This window comes from Eumetopias jubatus, unplaced genomic scaffold, assembly GCF_037043125.1.
Source record: "Eumetopias jubatus isolate StellerSeaLion01/CBP00866 unplaced genomic scaffold, mEumJub1_p1.0 scaffold_2, whole genome shotgun sequence".
NCBI classification, from domain to species: Eukaryota; Metazoa; Chordata; class Mammalia; order Carnivora; family Otariidae; genus Eumetopias; species Eumetopias jubatus.
The window spans coordinates 200816025-200830888 of NW_028274808.1; the positions used below are offsets into that span (position 1 = coordinate 200816025).

The 14864-nt window shown below is 45.5% G+C and overlaps 1 protein-coding gene across 7 annotated transcripts in view; it reads right to left on the reverse strand.

Annotated features, from left to right (window-relative positions):
- FAM193A (family with sequence similarity 193 member A) overlaps positions 1-14864 on the reverse strand; it is a 160315-nt gene that overhangs the window by 42538 nt on the left and 102913 nt on the right. For all 7 annotated transcript variants that reach the window (XM_028088200.2, XM_088021253.1, XM_088021254.1 and 4 more), the window contains 5 exons: positions 10378-10455; positions 8748-8860; positions 8375-8617; positions 5802-5955; positions 5505-5684 (listed from right to left, as the gene is read on the reverse strand). In XM_028088200.2, the coding sequence (XP_027944001.1) occupies positions 5505-5684; positions 5802-5955; positions 8375-8617; positions 8748-8860; positions 10378-10455 (768 nt within the window). The remainder of the gene's footprint in view (positions 1-5504; positions 5685-5801; positions 5956-8374; positions 8618-8747; positions 8861-10377; positions 10456-14864) is intronic.

The following is a 14864-nucleotide window of genomic DNA, read 5'->3' on the forward strand; positions in this document are numbered from 1 at the left end:
CAGAACATCAGGTAAGAGCAGCAGGGGCCTGGTCTTCCTGCCTGGGACTCTTCCCAGTCCCAACTCCTAGCAGCCCTAAAAACAAACTAAAACAGTATGGAGGTTCCTCAAAATGTTGGAAACAGAGCTATCCTACGACCCAGCAATTGCACTCCTGGGTATTTACCCCAAAGATACAAATGCAGTGATCCGAAGGGGTACGTGCACCCTGATGTTTATAGCAGCAATGCCCACAATAGCCCAACTATGGAAAGAGCCTAGATGTCCATCGACAGATGAATGGATAAAGAAAAGAAGATACGGTGTGCACATACACATACATACACACAATGGAATATTATGCAGCCATCAAAAAGGGAAAGAAATCTTGCCTTTGCAACGACGTGGATGGAACTAGAGGGTAGTATGCTAAGCGAAATAAGTCAGAGAAAGACAATTATCATATGATCTCACTGATATGAGGAATCTGAGAAACAAGACAGAGGATCCTAGGGGAAGGGAAGGAAAAATGAAACAAGATGAAACCAGAGAGGGAGACAAACCATAAGAGACTCAATCTCAGGAAACAAACTGAGAGTTGCTGGAGGGATGGGGGTGGGAGGGATGGGGTGGCTGGGTGATGGACATTGGGGAGGTTATGTGCTATGGTGAGTGCTGTGAATTGTGTAAGACTGATGAATCACAGATCTGTACCTCTGAAACAAACATTATATGTTAATAATAAAAAAGAAACACCATGGCACACACACACACAAAACACTACAAAACCCCAAACTAAAAAGATCCAAGAATCAATAGCAGAATTTAAATGGTGCACTAAAAATTTTAATACAAAATAAAGGAGTAGGGGCGCCTGGGCGGCTCAGTCATTAAGCATCTGCCTTCGGCTCGGGTCACGATCCCAGGGTCCTGAGATCGAGCCCCACGTCCGGTTCCTTGCTCCACAGGGAGCCTGCTTCTCCCTCTCCCTTTGCCTCTCTCCCTGCTTGTGCTCTTTCTTGCTATCTCTGTCACTATCTGTCTGTATCAAACAAATAAATAAGATCTTTAAAAAAAATTAAAAAAAATAAAGGAGTAAAGGAGGAACAGAGGAACAAAAACCATGAGACCTATGGAAATAGACAACAAAGTACCAGTTGCACATACCACAGCAACCATTACATTAAACCATAAATGAAGCCCTCCAGACAAAAGGCAGAGATCGATCGACAAGACACAAATACAAGACCCAACTGAAGGATTCAAAGACAAATCTTAAATTCAAAGATACAAAGAGGCTGAAATTCAAAGGATGAAAAAATAGGTAACACGCATACAGTAACCCGAAGGCAGTGGGAGCGACTCTGAGTCCATGGGATGAAATACTCTTTCTAGATGAGAAAAGCTAGCGGAGGAGCATCTGATAACGACAAGAGCCAATCTGTATCAAAAACGGGGTAACAATAACACACACACACCTTCAACACCACTGTCCTGTAAGAGTAACACACACACACCCTCAACGACACTGTCCCGTAACAGTAACACACACACACCCTCAACGACACTGTCCCGTAACAGTAACACACACACACCCCCAACGACACTGTCCCTTAACAGTAACACACAAACACCCCCCACGACACTGTCCCATAACAATAACACACACACACCCTCAACGACACTGTCCCGTAACAATAACACACACACACCCTCAGCAACACTGTCCCAAACACACGAATCAAAATCTGGCTGATCTGAAAAGGGAACAGACAGTCCAGCAGTGGTATGTGAAGACTTCAGTATGTCTCTCAGTAATTTTTAGAACCAGACAGAAAATGAGGAAGGATCCGGAGGACTGGAATAATGTTATAAATCTGACCAAACTCTCATTCACAGGACACTCCATCTAACAAGAGCAGAACACAAATTATTTTCAAGTATATATAGAACATTATCTAGGACAGACCAGATTTTAGGCCACAAAACAGGTCTCAGTAAATTCGGAAGTTCTAAAATCCGTAATCTAAGCTTAGATTCAACAAGCTAGAAAGGGAAGAACAAACCAAACCCAAAGTCTATGGAAAGAAATAATGAAGATCAGAATAGAAATCAAAGAAATAAAGAGAGAAACAGAGAAAAAAGTAACAAAACCCATTTTTTCTTTTACAAAAATGGACAATTCTTTAGCTAGACTGAGGGTTTAAAAAAAAGTAGACAAAATTACCCAAGTCAGGAATCAACATCACTCCAGACACCCTGCAGAATTAAAAGAATCATAAAAGAATACAATAAACAATCTCATGCCACCAAAGTAGACAATGTAGATGAAATGGAGGAAAAGACACAAAAATTTTAAATTCAAGAAGAAATAGAAAATCTGAATAAACCTATAACAAGTAAACAAAATTTCAATTAGTAATTCTGTACCTTCACACAAGAAAAGACCAGGCCCATGGATTTCACTGGTAAATTCTATCAACTACTAAAGAAATCTCAATTTTAGACAAATTTTTTTAGAAAACAGAGGCAGAATTAACACTTCCCAACTCATTCTACGAGGCCAGTATTACCCTGATAGTCGAAGCCACACAGAGACACTTGTATACAAGCACAGATGACTAACGAACAGTATCTTTTATTAACATGGATGCAAAAATCCTAACAAAAGATTGCAAAGCAATCTGGCAACATACCAAAAGAAAAAAAAAAAGTTTATACACCATGACCAAATGGGATTTATCCCAGGAACACAAGGTTGGTTTAACATCCAAGAATCAGGGGCACCAGGGTGGCTCAGTCGGTTAAGCATCCGACTCTTGATCTCAGCTCAGGTCTTGATCTCAGTGTCGTGAGTTCAAGCCCTGAACTGGGCTCCACACTGGGCTTGGAGTCAACTTAAAAAAAAAAAAAATCCAGAATCACCTGATACAACACACTACAGTAAAAGAATGAAGGATGAGAACCACAGGAACATTCTAATAGATACAGAAAAGGCATTTGGAGAACCCAATATACGTTCATGATAAAACTTTTAGGACATGAGCTGACAGGATTTATTCCCTCAGTGTGGTAAGGCCGTCCATGGCAAACATGCATCATCCTATTCAGACTGAACGCTTCCCTCTGGGGACCAGGAGCAAAGGCAAAGATGGCTGCCTGCATCGCTTCTGCGCAGTGCTACGCCAGAGGTTCTAGCTAGCTCAGTCAGGCAAGAGTAAGACATTAAAAATATCCAGATTGAGAAGGAAAAAGTAACACTGTCTTTATTCACAAACAACATGATCTTGCATGCAGAAAATCCAAAGGACTTGAACCAAAAAAAAGGGGGGGGGGGGAGAAACCAAAGAATAAACAAGTTTAAGCTGCAGACCACAAGATAAATATTTGAAAATCAACTGTATTTCTATATATTACCAACAATCAATTGAAAATTGAAATTAGAAGGTATCATTTACTACGGAATCAAAAACATCTAATACTTAAGAATGAATTTAGGCGCCTGGGTGGCTCAGTTGGTTAAATGTCTGCCTTCGGCTCAGGTCATGATCTCAGGGTCCTGGGATCAAGTCCTGCATCAGGCTCCTTGCTCAGCAGGGAATCTGCTTCTCCCTCTCCCTCTGCCGCTCCCCCTCCTTGTGCTCTCTCTCTCTCAAATAAATAAAATCTTAAAAAAAAAAAAGAATTTAAGAAATATGTTCAAGACCTACTGACTAGAAATTTTTTTAACTGCTGAAAGAAATTAATGATGATTAAAATGGAAAGATACAGCACATTCCCAGGCTGACAAGATTCAATTTTGTTAAGACAGTATTTTCCCCAAACTGATCTACATCATCCCACAAAGAAAAGAGTAGGCCCAGAGGAGTTTGCTGGTGAATTCTATCAAGTATTCAAGAAATATAATCTCTATCAAAATCCAGGCAGGCCTTTTTGTAGAACAAGCTGATTCTAAAACTTACATGGAAACACGAAGGACTTTGAAAAGCCTGCACAATTTTCAATAAGGCCCACCAAGCTGGGGGGCAGACCCTACCTGCTGTCCAAACTTACTACAGAGCAGGTCACGTACACTATGCGAAAGGACCCAGGCCAAATAAGCAGAAAGGGCAAAGTGTAGACAATAAACACTTGTATTTAGAGCCCTGTGATTTTCAGCAAACGGCTGATGCAGTTCAGTAGGAAAAGAGAGGGTCTTGTCAACAAATGGTGCTGGGACACCTGGACATCTTTTGTAAAAAGATGAATATAGACCTTCTCGTCACACCATGAGCAAAAACTGAGTCAAACGACCCACACCTTAAGTGAGAGCTAAAGTTGTAAATCTTGTAGAAGAAAACAGAGTTTTCTTGGATATGACATCAAAAGCATGATTCATAAAAGGAAAAACCGAGGAACTAGAATTCACCAGAATTAAGAACTTTTGCTTCTCAAAAAAATGCCATAAAAAAACAAACAGACAGGGGCGCCTGGGTGGTGCAGTCCGTTAAGCATCCGACTCCTGGTTTCGGCTCAGGTTGTGATCTCAGCGTTGGGAGATCGAGCCCCAAGTCAGGCTCTGTGCTCAGCAAGGAGTCAGCCTGGGATTCTCTCTAACTCTCCCTCTGCTCCTCCCCCTGCGTGCACACGTGCATGTACTTTCTAATAAGTAAAGAAAGAAAATCTTAAAAAAAAAAACCACACAAACCACACAACTAACAGACATGCCACAGACCCAGAGAAAATCTCTGCAAATCACACACTTATAAAGGACTTACAACAACATATAAAAAAGTCTGACACCTCAACAATAAGATGGAATGGGAAATGAAGGGAAGACAAATCTCAAGGGGCTGCCATTTCTCACCAGACTGGCCAAACCCCAGGACTGTGACGTCGTCCTCTTCTGGGGGGCAGGGGAGGCCATCACACTCTGACCCAGAGAAGCCACCACTGGTGACCAATCGTAGGGACAGACCTACTAATGTGGGAGAGGTCAGATGTGGAAGGTTGCTCACCGAATAGCAGAGAGGGAAAACAGGGAAGCAAACACAAGTGCCCATCAGCAGGGACTAAAAAGAAAAAGAGAACTCCAGTGTGTCCACCTGCTGATGCACGTCCACCTGCTGATGCATGCTCACCTTTGGTTAACAGAAAGACAGAGATCCACCAGGAAAAAACCTCCCTTACAAAACCAACCTTTTCTGAAACTTTAACATTCCATTATTTTATTTATTAAAAAAACCCTCCCTTTGCTTCTTTACAGACAAAAAATACCTCTACTACAGCTAAATGTCTGGAGTGACTCTGGGGAGCTGCAAAATCAAGACTGTTGAGTGGATTCAAGTGAGAGGAACAAGATGAAAATGGGGTTAGGAATCACGTCTGTGTATTGATAAGCCTGCCTCCATCCTCTCCAGCTCTGATCTTCAGAAGCTATTCAAGATAACATAATTTTGCATTCAATAATACTCATGTTTAGAGAAAATATACACAAAGACAGACACCCTTGGCAAAGCACAAAGTTTGGGAGAGTGAAATCATACCTGCTGAGTAGGGTAAGATGGGGGTGGACTGTCCACTTTACTTTCCTCTTTCCTGGGACTCCCATTGCTTAGAGCTACGTCTTGCTTTGGGGCTCCTGGCGGCTCCCCACTGCTCTCGCCATCCGCCTCTTCGTCGTCAGCCTCTGAGGAGCTACTACTGGTACTGCTTACCTGAGGGGACTTTAAAAACAACCTTTGTAATTTATACTTTTCAAAATGGAAGAATTTTAAAACATAAGACACCAGATACACCACTTTAGGCCATTTATGATCACTATGAAGAAGCCGTGCCCCTACCTCATCTTTCAGAGCCATGTTTTCCCCGCCACCATTCAATTCGCTGTGGATTCCATTCATATTGGCCACCACCTCAGTATCATCGTAGTTACTCAGTGGATAAATATCAGCAAACTTAGCTGACAGTGGTGCAACGTCTTCATCATCACTACAACTGAGACAGGCAGAGATGGTCACCAGGAGTCTGTTCACCCGGCGGGGGCGGGGGGAAGACAGTAAGTGAACCACCCACTAAGCACGGGCGTTTCCTTTACGTACACCGTTCTGGCTTACAAGAGTATTACACTAAGCACCACACATACATTGTAACATCTCTTAGTAACCTGAACACCGGGGGGAAATGCCTGAAAGATTACCATTTGTGCTATTTAGAAGAATGGAAAACAAAACGCCAAAAGAAGAAAAATATCTGGGAAACTGCCAAAATTTAATCAGATTAATTATTATTGCATTTCCATTTGGCTTGAAGTGCCTCGGTATATAACTGTTTGCTGCCATTTCCAAGCAGACATGATTAATTTTTTATTAAAATTAAAGGGGGCACAAAGAACCACCAAAATTTCAGACGTAGCCAGATGAACAAAACTTTAAAGGCACATAGGTGACAAAATACCAAAAGGTTTTTACTACAAGGCCAGATCGCGACAAGTCAGTCGTGACCACAATTATCAGCTTTAACAAGACATCTCAACCAATGGGCAAATGGAATATTTACTAAAAAAAAAAAAATGTAGGCAAATTTCAAGTCTGTAGCCCACGAAGGCCACTTCAAACATATGCTTTTGTGGTACATAAAAGGGTGGGCACAGAGCCCCCACATCAGTGCAGACTGTGCAAGGCACGGACCATATGTGGTCACCCCGCTGTGACCATAAACATGCCTCTGAGCCCGTCTTCAGCTCCGCATACAATAACTTCCAGAAGGAAAAATCCTACGAACTAGTGATCTCTTGGATTTAGGAGAGTGTCCAGAATTGCTAAACTCAGATGTCCTTTCCATTTTTGGAAAAAGAGGGAACACCATATGTTGTGATCTGGAGCTCACCAAAGTTAGCACCCCCAGCACCCACCAGGTGAAGGCTGCTCAGGTCTCCCGAGGCCTATGGCACCAGAGGTGATGGAACGTGTGGCCTTGGTCAACACTCACACCCACTCCTGAGACATTACCACCATGATTCACAGATGAGGAGGCCGAGGTTCAGACATGAAGTGGTTAAATCATTTGCTCAGTGTAATGAAGGCAAGCTTCAACTACCCTAGAGCCCATGAAAACTAGAGAGCCCTTAGCACAGAGACTCCGGTCGCATGGTTCTCTTTAACCAACTTAGGAACGACACCAAGAAAGAGATAACACAAACCAAAGGTAACCGTGGAGGCTTTCAAGTCCTAGCAGTTCATGTTTGGAAGACACTAATCCCAAGCTGCGGAAGGACCAGAGAGAGGTGCAGCGTAGCCGCAGGCGATCCTGGCCCACAGAGAAAGGTACCCACAGCCCATTTCCTCCACCACTCGACACAGCCCAGGAGCCCACACCTGACATCGGCAGCTTTTCCAACATAAATTTTTATTAGACCGTACTGCTTAATTTCGGTATGTTTTTGTAAGAGGTTGGCAAACAGCTAGCTGGGAAACCCTCGACCCTCCTTCACAGGCTCCCAGAAAGAGCACACAATATCCAGGACTAGAAAGCAGCTCGAGCTCAACAGAGTCATGGCGTTCCAGACCAATTCCTTCGGAATTATTTTGTGTTTTGAGACCAGATCCGTATCGAGGACTGCAAGACTATGAAGGAAAGCCTCAGAGTCGTCGGGAGAAATCCAGATGGAGGTGGTGAGAAATCTGAGCGTCACTGAGCAGCCCAAGGGCGGGGCAACAATCCCTCCCACTGGGAACCGTGCTGGTGTCCATCACCTCCAGGGGGCTCCCGACACCCGCATACTCTACGATAAGCAAAGTGCAGACCTAAGTTTACCTAAATAAAATAAGAACACACATCCATGTGCAACCCGTCCAGAAGTTAGAGTGGAAAGCCTCAACAGATGACAGGGTCACAATTCTGAAGAAACGTGGGACCACTCACCTACAGTGTGAATTGGCGACAGCTGCGCAGCCACCTCGCTCACACAAAATGTACTTCTAGATAATGTGGGAACACGGAAAACAGAACCTTTCAATCGCTTGCTAAAGTGATCATCTGAGTTTTTAGCAAGACATGGAATAAGCATGAATGCTGAACGGACAATGAGGCGGAATGAACTTCGGGCTGATCACCCTCAAATAAAATGAGGAAACGTGAAGCCAGAACTGAAGAGACACTTCCCTGCATACCAACATGGTTTTTTCTTCACTGGCATTTATAAATTTACCGTATTTTTTTTTTTCAGGTAGTGAAATAGTGTCAAAGTTTGGGTTTACTGATGTTGTATTTTAAAAATTGCTTAAAAAAAATGAAGGATCCTTTTTCTTGAAAAGCACTATAATGATATCTGTACTTCTGTAGACATTACTTGTCCATATTTCTCATTATTGGATTACGTAAATTTCTGAAATCTTATTACAAAGTCACAACTTACAAAGTTGGTGCAGAGCCATTGTCTGTGAGGATGAGTCTGGGATGTTGCTGAATTGTAATGGGAGAGCTGGAACCTGACCCTGAGCTTGCTGAGGACACGCTAGGTGGGCGCATCTCAGTGAGATAGTCGGGAGCAGAATCCACTTGGAGGGGCAGCTGGTGACTGTGGATGTCGCCAGTGACGGGGGGGTCCATGACACCACAAGTGAGGATGTGTGAGAGGCTGCAGTCATCACAAGCACATCTGAGTGGGAATGAAGGACAGTTACCCAGAGAACCAAGAGAGGTCAGACCATGCTCTGTCAGGGTCAGCGCCTCTAGTGAGGTCGTGGGTCCCACAGGCCCGCTGCGCCCACACGACAGCGCAGGCTCACCTTCTCCTGTAGTTGCAGTTGGGGCAGTCGGGCATGCTCAGCCGGGAGGACAGCATGTGCCTCATGGCGTCCGTGAAGTTGTTCTCACCGGCGACTGCTTTCTTATTGGTCAGCTAGAGGAAATCATCGAGAGAGGTTAACTTTGCAATATATACCCCCAGGCAGGTGGTTCAGCTTCTCAGTAATCATGGTTGTGTGCGCCATGCGCACTCAAGCCAGTGGCGACAGGTTCCTAGAATGGGACAGGGCCAGGAAGGGGCAGACCTGAAATGCACAGCAGCTGCAGGCCTGAGCCTCACAAAGGCGAGGGAGCAGTAAGCCCCGGCCGGTGCCTCACCAGCAGACACCCAGCCTTTACCTGGAATCAGCTGTGTGCTCGGTACTCACTAGGGACCAGGAGCGCAGAGCTAAACCGCAGCACCCCAGGAGCTCAGACCCTGGAACCGGAAATCACGATGTGGGAGGTGCCCTGGCAGAAAAGCAGCTCAGCAGGGAGCCAGGCCCACGCAGGGCCAAGCAGAGGAGGTGGTGTTGGTAATTCTGTCAGAGGCAAAGAGGGCGTCCAGGTGAGGGGCAGAGCACTGAGCAAGGAATCACTGAAACACCTCCGGAAGGCCTGGCTGACCCTGGGCTGAGCAGGAGGGAGTCTTGTGGGATTTGGGGAGGTGGGGGGGCACCGTGCGTGACAGAATAGTGGGGATGCACACAGGCCTGCACACACAGAGCTGCAGCACCAGAGTGCCCACGAGTTAAAAGGCATTTGTGACACATGACAGAAGCAGGCAGGTGGGAGGAAGGCCAGCTGGGGAGGACACCCACTGCAGAAACAAGGCCCAACACATGAAGGGTGCAAATCCAGGGGCCACCTGGAAAGTGGCACCCAGACTTCCAGTCGATAAGGCCAGGATCTGGATTTCAGAGAAGAAACCTACAGACCAGCTCTGGCAATGAGATGGGTGGTGCTAGAAGGGCCAATTGATAGGCTAGAAGCCACACAGGAAGGGGGTTGGGGGTGGGAGCAGCTGAACAAGTCCAGTGTGGGTACCCAGAGGAGACCACAGGGCTGAGGACATGGGTATGGGGGCTGAGGCCAAGGGCCACCAATGCCTGAGGAAGGCCGAGGGGGGGCAGAGCTGGCTGGAGAGAAAGTGGGAGAGACGCCAGCTTATGGACAAGAATCAAGGGAGGCGAGCTTCCAAAGTCGAGGGCCCTGAGGCCATTGGGGCAAGGTCCCCAGGCAGCCACAGCAGGGTGTAGAGAGGTAGGGAAGAGCCTGTGGGGAAGGAGGGAGTGAGCCGTGTTGTCAGCAGCTACACTGGGCCCGTGTGGGGAGGCCTGTGAATTGGGCCTGAGGGGAACGGGCCGGCTCCAAGCTCCATGACTTCACGGCACCAGCTGCCTCTGAGGAGACCAGACAGCAGGGACCTGGGTGGCTCTGGGCTGGCACGGGTCACTCGGTAAATGGGATTTTCCTCGAGGAATACAGAAAAGAAAGGAATGGGATAAGGGAAATAGCTGATCTAGGATTAACAACACTCTCAGGAGCAGACCCACAGTGTGGCCTTGCAATGGTGGTGTTTCTCCCTGAGCGGCACTCCTGCGCTGGTGAGCAGCCTCCCCACAGCCTCACCTGCTCTTCAATGAATCGCCTCTGTTTGAAAAGCTCCCAGTCCTCCGTCAGCATGCGCTGTTTCGTTTTCATTGTCATCTAGGAAGGAAAGCAAACAAAACCTTAGTGCCAGCAAGAGCCAGCCAGGCGTCAAGGGGAGATTTCAGAAACCGTGCACGTGAGAAACTCCCCCTGCAGACAGGGGAAGGCACGACACAGACCCGAGGCCCTGGCGCTCCACCTCTTTCCCAGGCTCTGCTCTCGTGGGAAACAAGGAGGAGCTCACATTTAAAAAAGAAGTGAAGATCCCCAGAGCTGAATCTGTCACTGTGATCAGCGAGCATTCAGCCTGTACTGAATGCCCATTATGTGCCCTGCCTGTGCCAGAGATAAAAACCTGAAGATGCGCGACTCCGAGCAGGAAGAGCCCCAAGCAGCCTGAGCTGGCGTGGACGGTCACGCCATGTCTGTGGAGCCAGGCCCACGGGGGCAGACTGGGTACAGCTCCACCCCCACGGGGCCCCTGGCAGAGTCAAATGCACAGAGACAGCAAGTGGATGGGGGAGCCAGGGGCTGGGGGACGAGGGTCAGTCGGGGAAGGGGGAGGGCGGGGGCATGAGCCACAATGGGAACGGACTTGCTACCACTGAACTGGCTTAGAAATGGTTAAAATGGTACGTTTTCTGCTATGTGTATTTTACCACAATTAAAAAAGAAACCAAACTGAGAGGAATAGGGAGTTAAGAATGGGCTTAAGGTACAGTTTTACTGGGGTGGGGGAGGCTATGAAATGATTAAATCTTGATGTTTATCTACATGTGTTCTTGTAGTTACTGAAAACTTAAAAATGACTCCTAACAAGAGAAATACGGGATATGTATCTTCCAAATTATTAAAACAAACAAAGGGGGAGCGGGACATATTTAATCCCACAGGCAAGAAAGTACTACCAATAAACCCTCCAAAACAAGAGTAATTTCAAAAAATAAACTCATGCATTTGAAAAAAAAATTTACACAGTTTAAACTATGAGAGAAGAAATCCAAGTTGAAATGACAGTCCACGGACATCATGGACAACGAAGGCCCCACAAGTCAGATTATAGATGATGTATTCAACACGTAGAAGAAAATGTACAGGCTTCAGTGACCTTACGAGAGAACAACACAGGGCAGAAGACTGAGAAGTATGTGTTCCACGTGAGAAGCCAAAGAAACAAAACGAGAAACCAATAAAGCAGGAAGAAATTAAAGTAAAAGCAGAAATTATTGGGAAAATAAGCAATGTGCTCAATAAACCCCAAAACACTGGTTCTCCAGAGCCCCTCCCAGGCTGACCAAAGGAAGAAAAGGCCCCATGGAAAAAGTGGGCATGAGACAGGACAGACACAGGCCGAGGGGGTTTCCTTTAAACCCCAAGAGGAAGTATCTGGACAATGTAGACTTTCATCTCCACAGAAACGCTGTGAGGAGGGGCTCACGGGCTATTCTGCCGGGCCTGCCCAACGAGTTTTAAGAGCTGAGTCAACATTAAAAAGCTCTTGAGATTTCGCCAAACAGCCCAGACTTTGGCTTCTGTGGACCTCTCTGTAGCTCTGAGGCACTCTGCCCTTTGCTGCCCTCCTGGTCGATGGCAGGGCATTTCTCTTTTTGGCGCAGAAGGTGCTCTCTTGGCAAAGTGGGCCAGGGAGGCAGGCCAGGGGAGCACAGCAGCTCTCCCGCAGCCACCGCTTCCCCCCGCTTTGATGGCTCGCCTCTGAGCACAAGCTCGTCATCCCCTGTCTACACCATGTGGACAATCTCCTAGGCAAACATCAATTTGTGGAACTCACTCAAGAAGGAGAAACCCCAAAACAGATGCAAAGTGTAATGTGAACTGAAAAGATGGTACACGACCCATGGTCCTCGTTCCTCCTCCCTGCAAAAATAAATCACGCCCCAGGTTTTAGGGTGGGTTCTATCAAACCCTTTATGGAACAGAAAATTTAAACTATTCCTGAAAATTAAAAAAAAAAAAATGGGAATTTTCTCAATGCATTCTATGGGACTAGCATAACTTTCATACAAAACAGACAAGGCCTCAAAGACAAACACTCAATGATGCCTCAGAATACAAACCCAAAAATCCTAAATAAAATATTAGCTACTTAAATCTAATAATGGGTTAACAGAATATAGATCATAATCTAGTAGGCTTTAATCCCAGGAAAGTAAGCATGTCTCACCATATAATCAAACTCAATACCTATTCCTGTTTTTTACAAAAATCATAACTTAAATAAGCTAGAAAAAAGGAAACTTCATTAATTTGCTAAAAACTCACCAGTACTCAGGGGAGGCATGTGACTTCAGGGAAGCATGCACAGCTGTCCCCATGAGGCCAGAGCAACAAACGGTGCTACCAGCCACACTCAATCGTGACAAGCTGAAGGCTCTAACTGAAGTCAAACGAACTGCAGATGCCAGAGAAGGTGAGACAAAACTACTACTCGTAGGAGACGTGGCTTCTAGAAACTTCGAGGCAGCTGACTCAGAAACTTCTGCAGCGTCATTAAGGGCGCTGGGTGGAATGCCAACAGCCAAACGGCCCCAACCCCAGAAGCCCCGGGTATAAACTTGATGGGATTCGCACAAACTATAAAACCATCAGAACAGAAAACACGACCTAAACACAGAAATGTGCACCATCTTCTGGGATGGGAAGACTCAATGCTGGTGCGAGCTCCCCCTTTACGTCATGTATGTCTGCTGCTTTCAGGAAAAAATTTTCCTCTTACAAGCAGCAATTACTGTCACACATTTAAAAAATGATTTTGGAGTGGGGTGCACCTGGGTGGCTCCATCAGGTGAGCAATTCTTGATCTCAGCTCAGGTCTTGATCTTGGGGTTGTGAGTTCAAGCCCCATATTGGGCTCCACGTGGGCTGGGCATGGAGCCCACTTAAAATAAGATCTTTTTTTTTTTTTAATTTATATAACAGGAAATATTTTTTTAAAGATTTATTTATTTGAGAGGGAGAGAGACAGAGGGAGAGTGAGAAGATGAAGCAGACACGCCCCGAGCAAGGAGCCCGACACGAGACTCGATCCCAGGACCCTGGGATCATGACCTGAGCCGAAGGCAGACGCTTAACCAACTGAGCCACCCAGGGACCCCAAATAAAATAAAATCTTAAAAAACAAAAGATTTTCAATGAACTAGATATTAGGAAAGGTAGTAATTTCTTTTAGTACAGAACCCAGTCCAGAGCTGTTTGATAGCTAACAACATCAACAGAAACCTCCTCTTTGACCACCCCTCCAACATCCTCTGGGGTAATTTTTCCAAACACTTGGGTGCCTGCAGGCTTATGTATGTGTCAAACAAGTAAAGGATACATTTTAAAAAGCAAAAACAAGTGATCTCAAAGCTGTCACCCATGTCCCACCATCCATACTTATTTATGAATATTCAAGTTATTTACAGATGTTTTGAAACCTTGGAATTACTAATAATTTCCAAACTATTAGATTCAAAGTGACTGATGTCCATCCCAAGGATTCCAGAATGACTGGTGCCCTCTGGATGCTGTGAAACTGCTCAGTTTCCTTAATTTGTATTAATGGCATCATGATTTCTTGACAGGTGAGTGAAAATAATACATTTTCTGGTTGCTTTAGCAAGGACAATGGTTTTTTTTCTTTGTGGGAAAAAAAACTTTTTCCTTTTTCTTATTGTGGTAAAATATACGTAACATAAAATTTACCATCTTAACCATTTTAAAGGATTTTATGTATTCATTTGAGAGAGAGAGAGAGAACACAAGCAAGAGGAGCAGCAGAGGCAGAGGGAGAAGCAGACTCCCCACTGAGCAGGGAGCCCGATGCGGGGCTTGATCCCAGGACCCTGGGATCATGACCTGAGCAGAAGGCAGATGCTTAACTGACTGAGCCACCCAGGCGCCCCACTATCTTCACCATTTTTAAGTGTACAGTGCAGTGGTATTAAGTACATTCATATCATCATGCAAACATCCCTAGCATCCCTCCCCAGAACTTTCTCATCATCCCCCACTGAAACCCTGCCCCCATGAGTTACACTTTCTGTCTCTAGGCATCTGACGACTGTAGGTACCTCATATCAGTGGAGTTCTGCAATACGTGTCCTTTTGTGTCTGGTTTAGTTCACTGAGAGTAATGTCTTTAAGGTTCTTTCGTATTTTTAGTCTTCCATTTCGGTCCTTTTCCACCCTGAGTTAATTTCTGCATATGGCGTGAGGAAGGGCTCCAATGTCGATCTTTTGCATGGGGATGTGCAGTTTCCACAGCACTATTTGTTGACAAGACTGCCCTTTCCCCTTTCAGTGGTCCTGGCACTCTTGCTGGGCATCATGTGACCACATGAGAGGGCCTATCTTTATGTCAACACCACGCTGTTTTGATTGATACAATTAGTATTTTGTTGAGGATTTTTGCATCCGTGTTCATCATGGATGGTAGTTTATAGTTTTCTTTTCTTAAAATTTCTCTG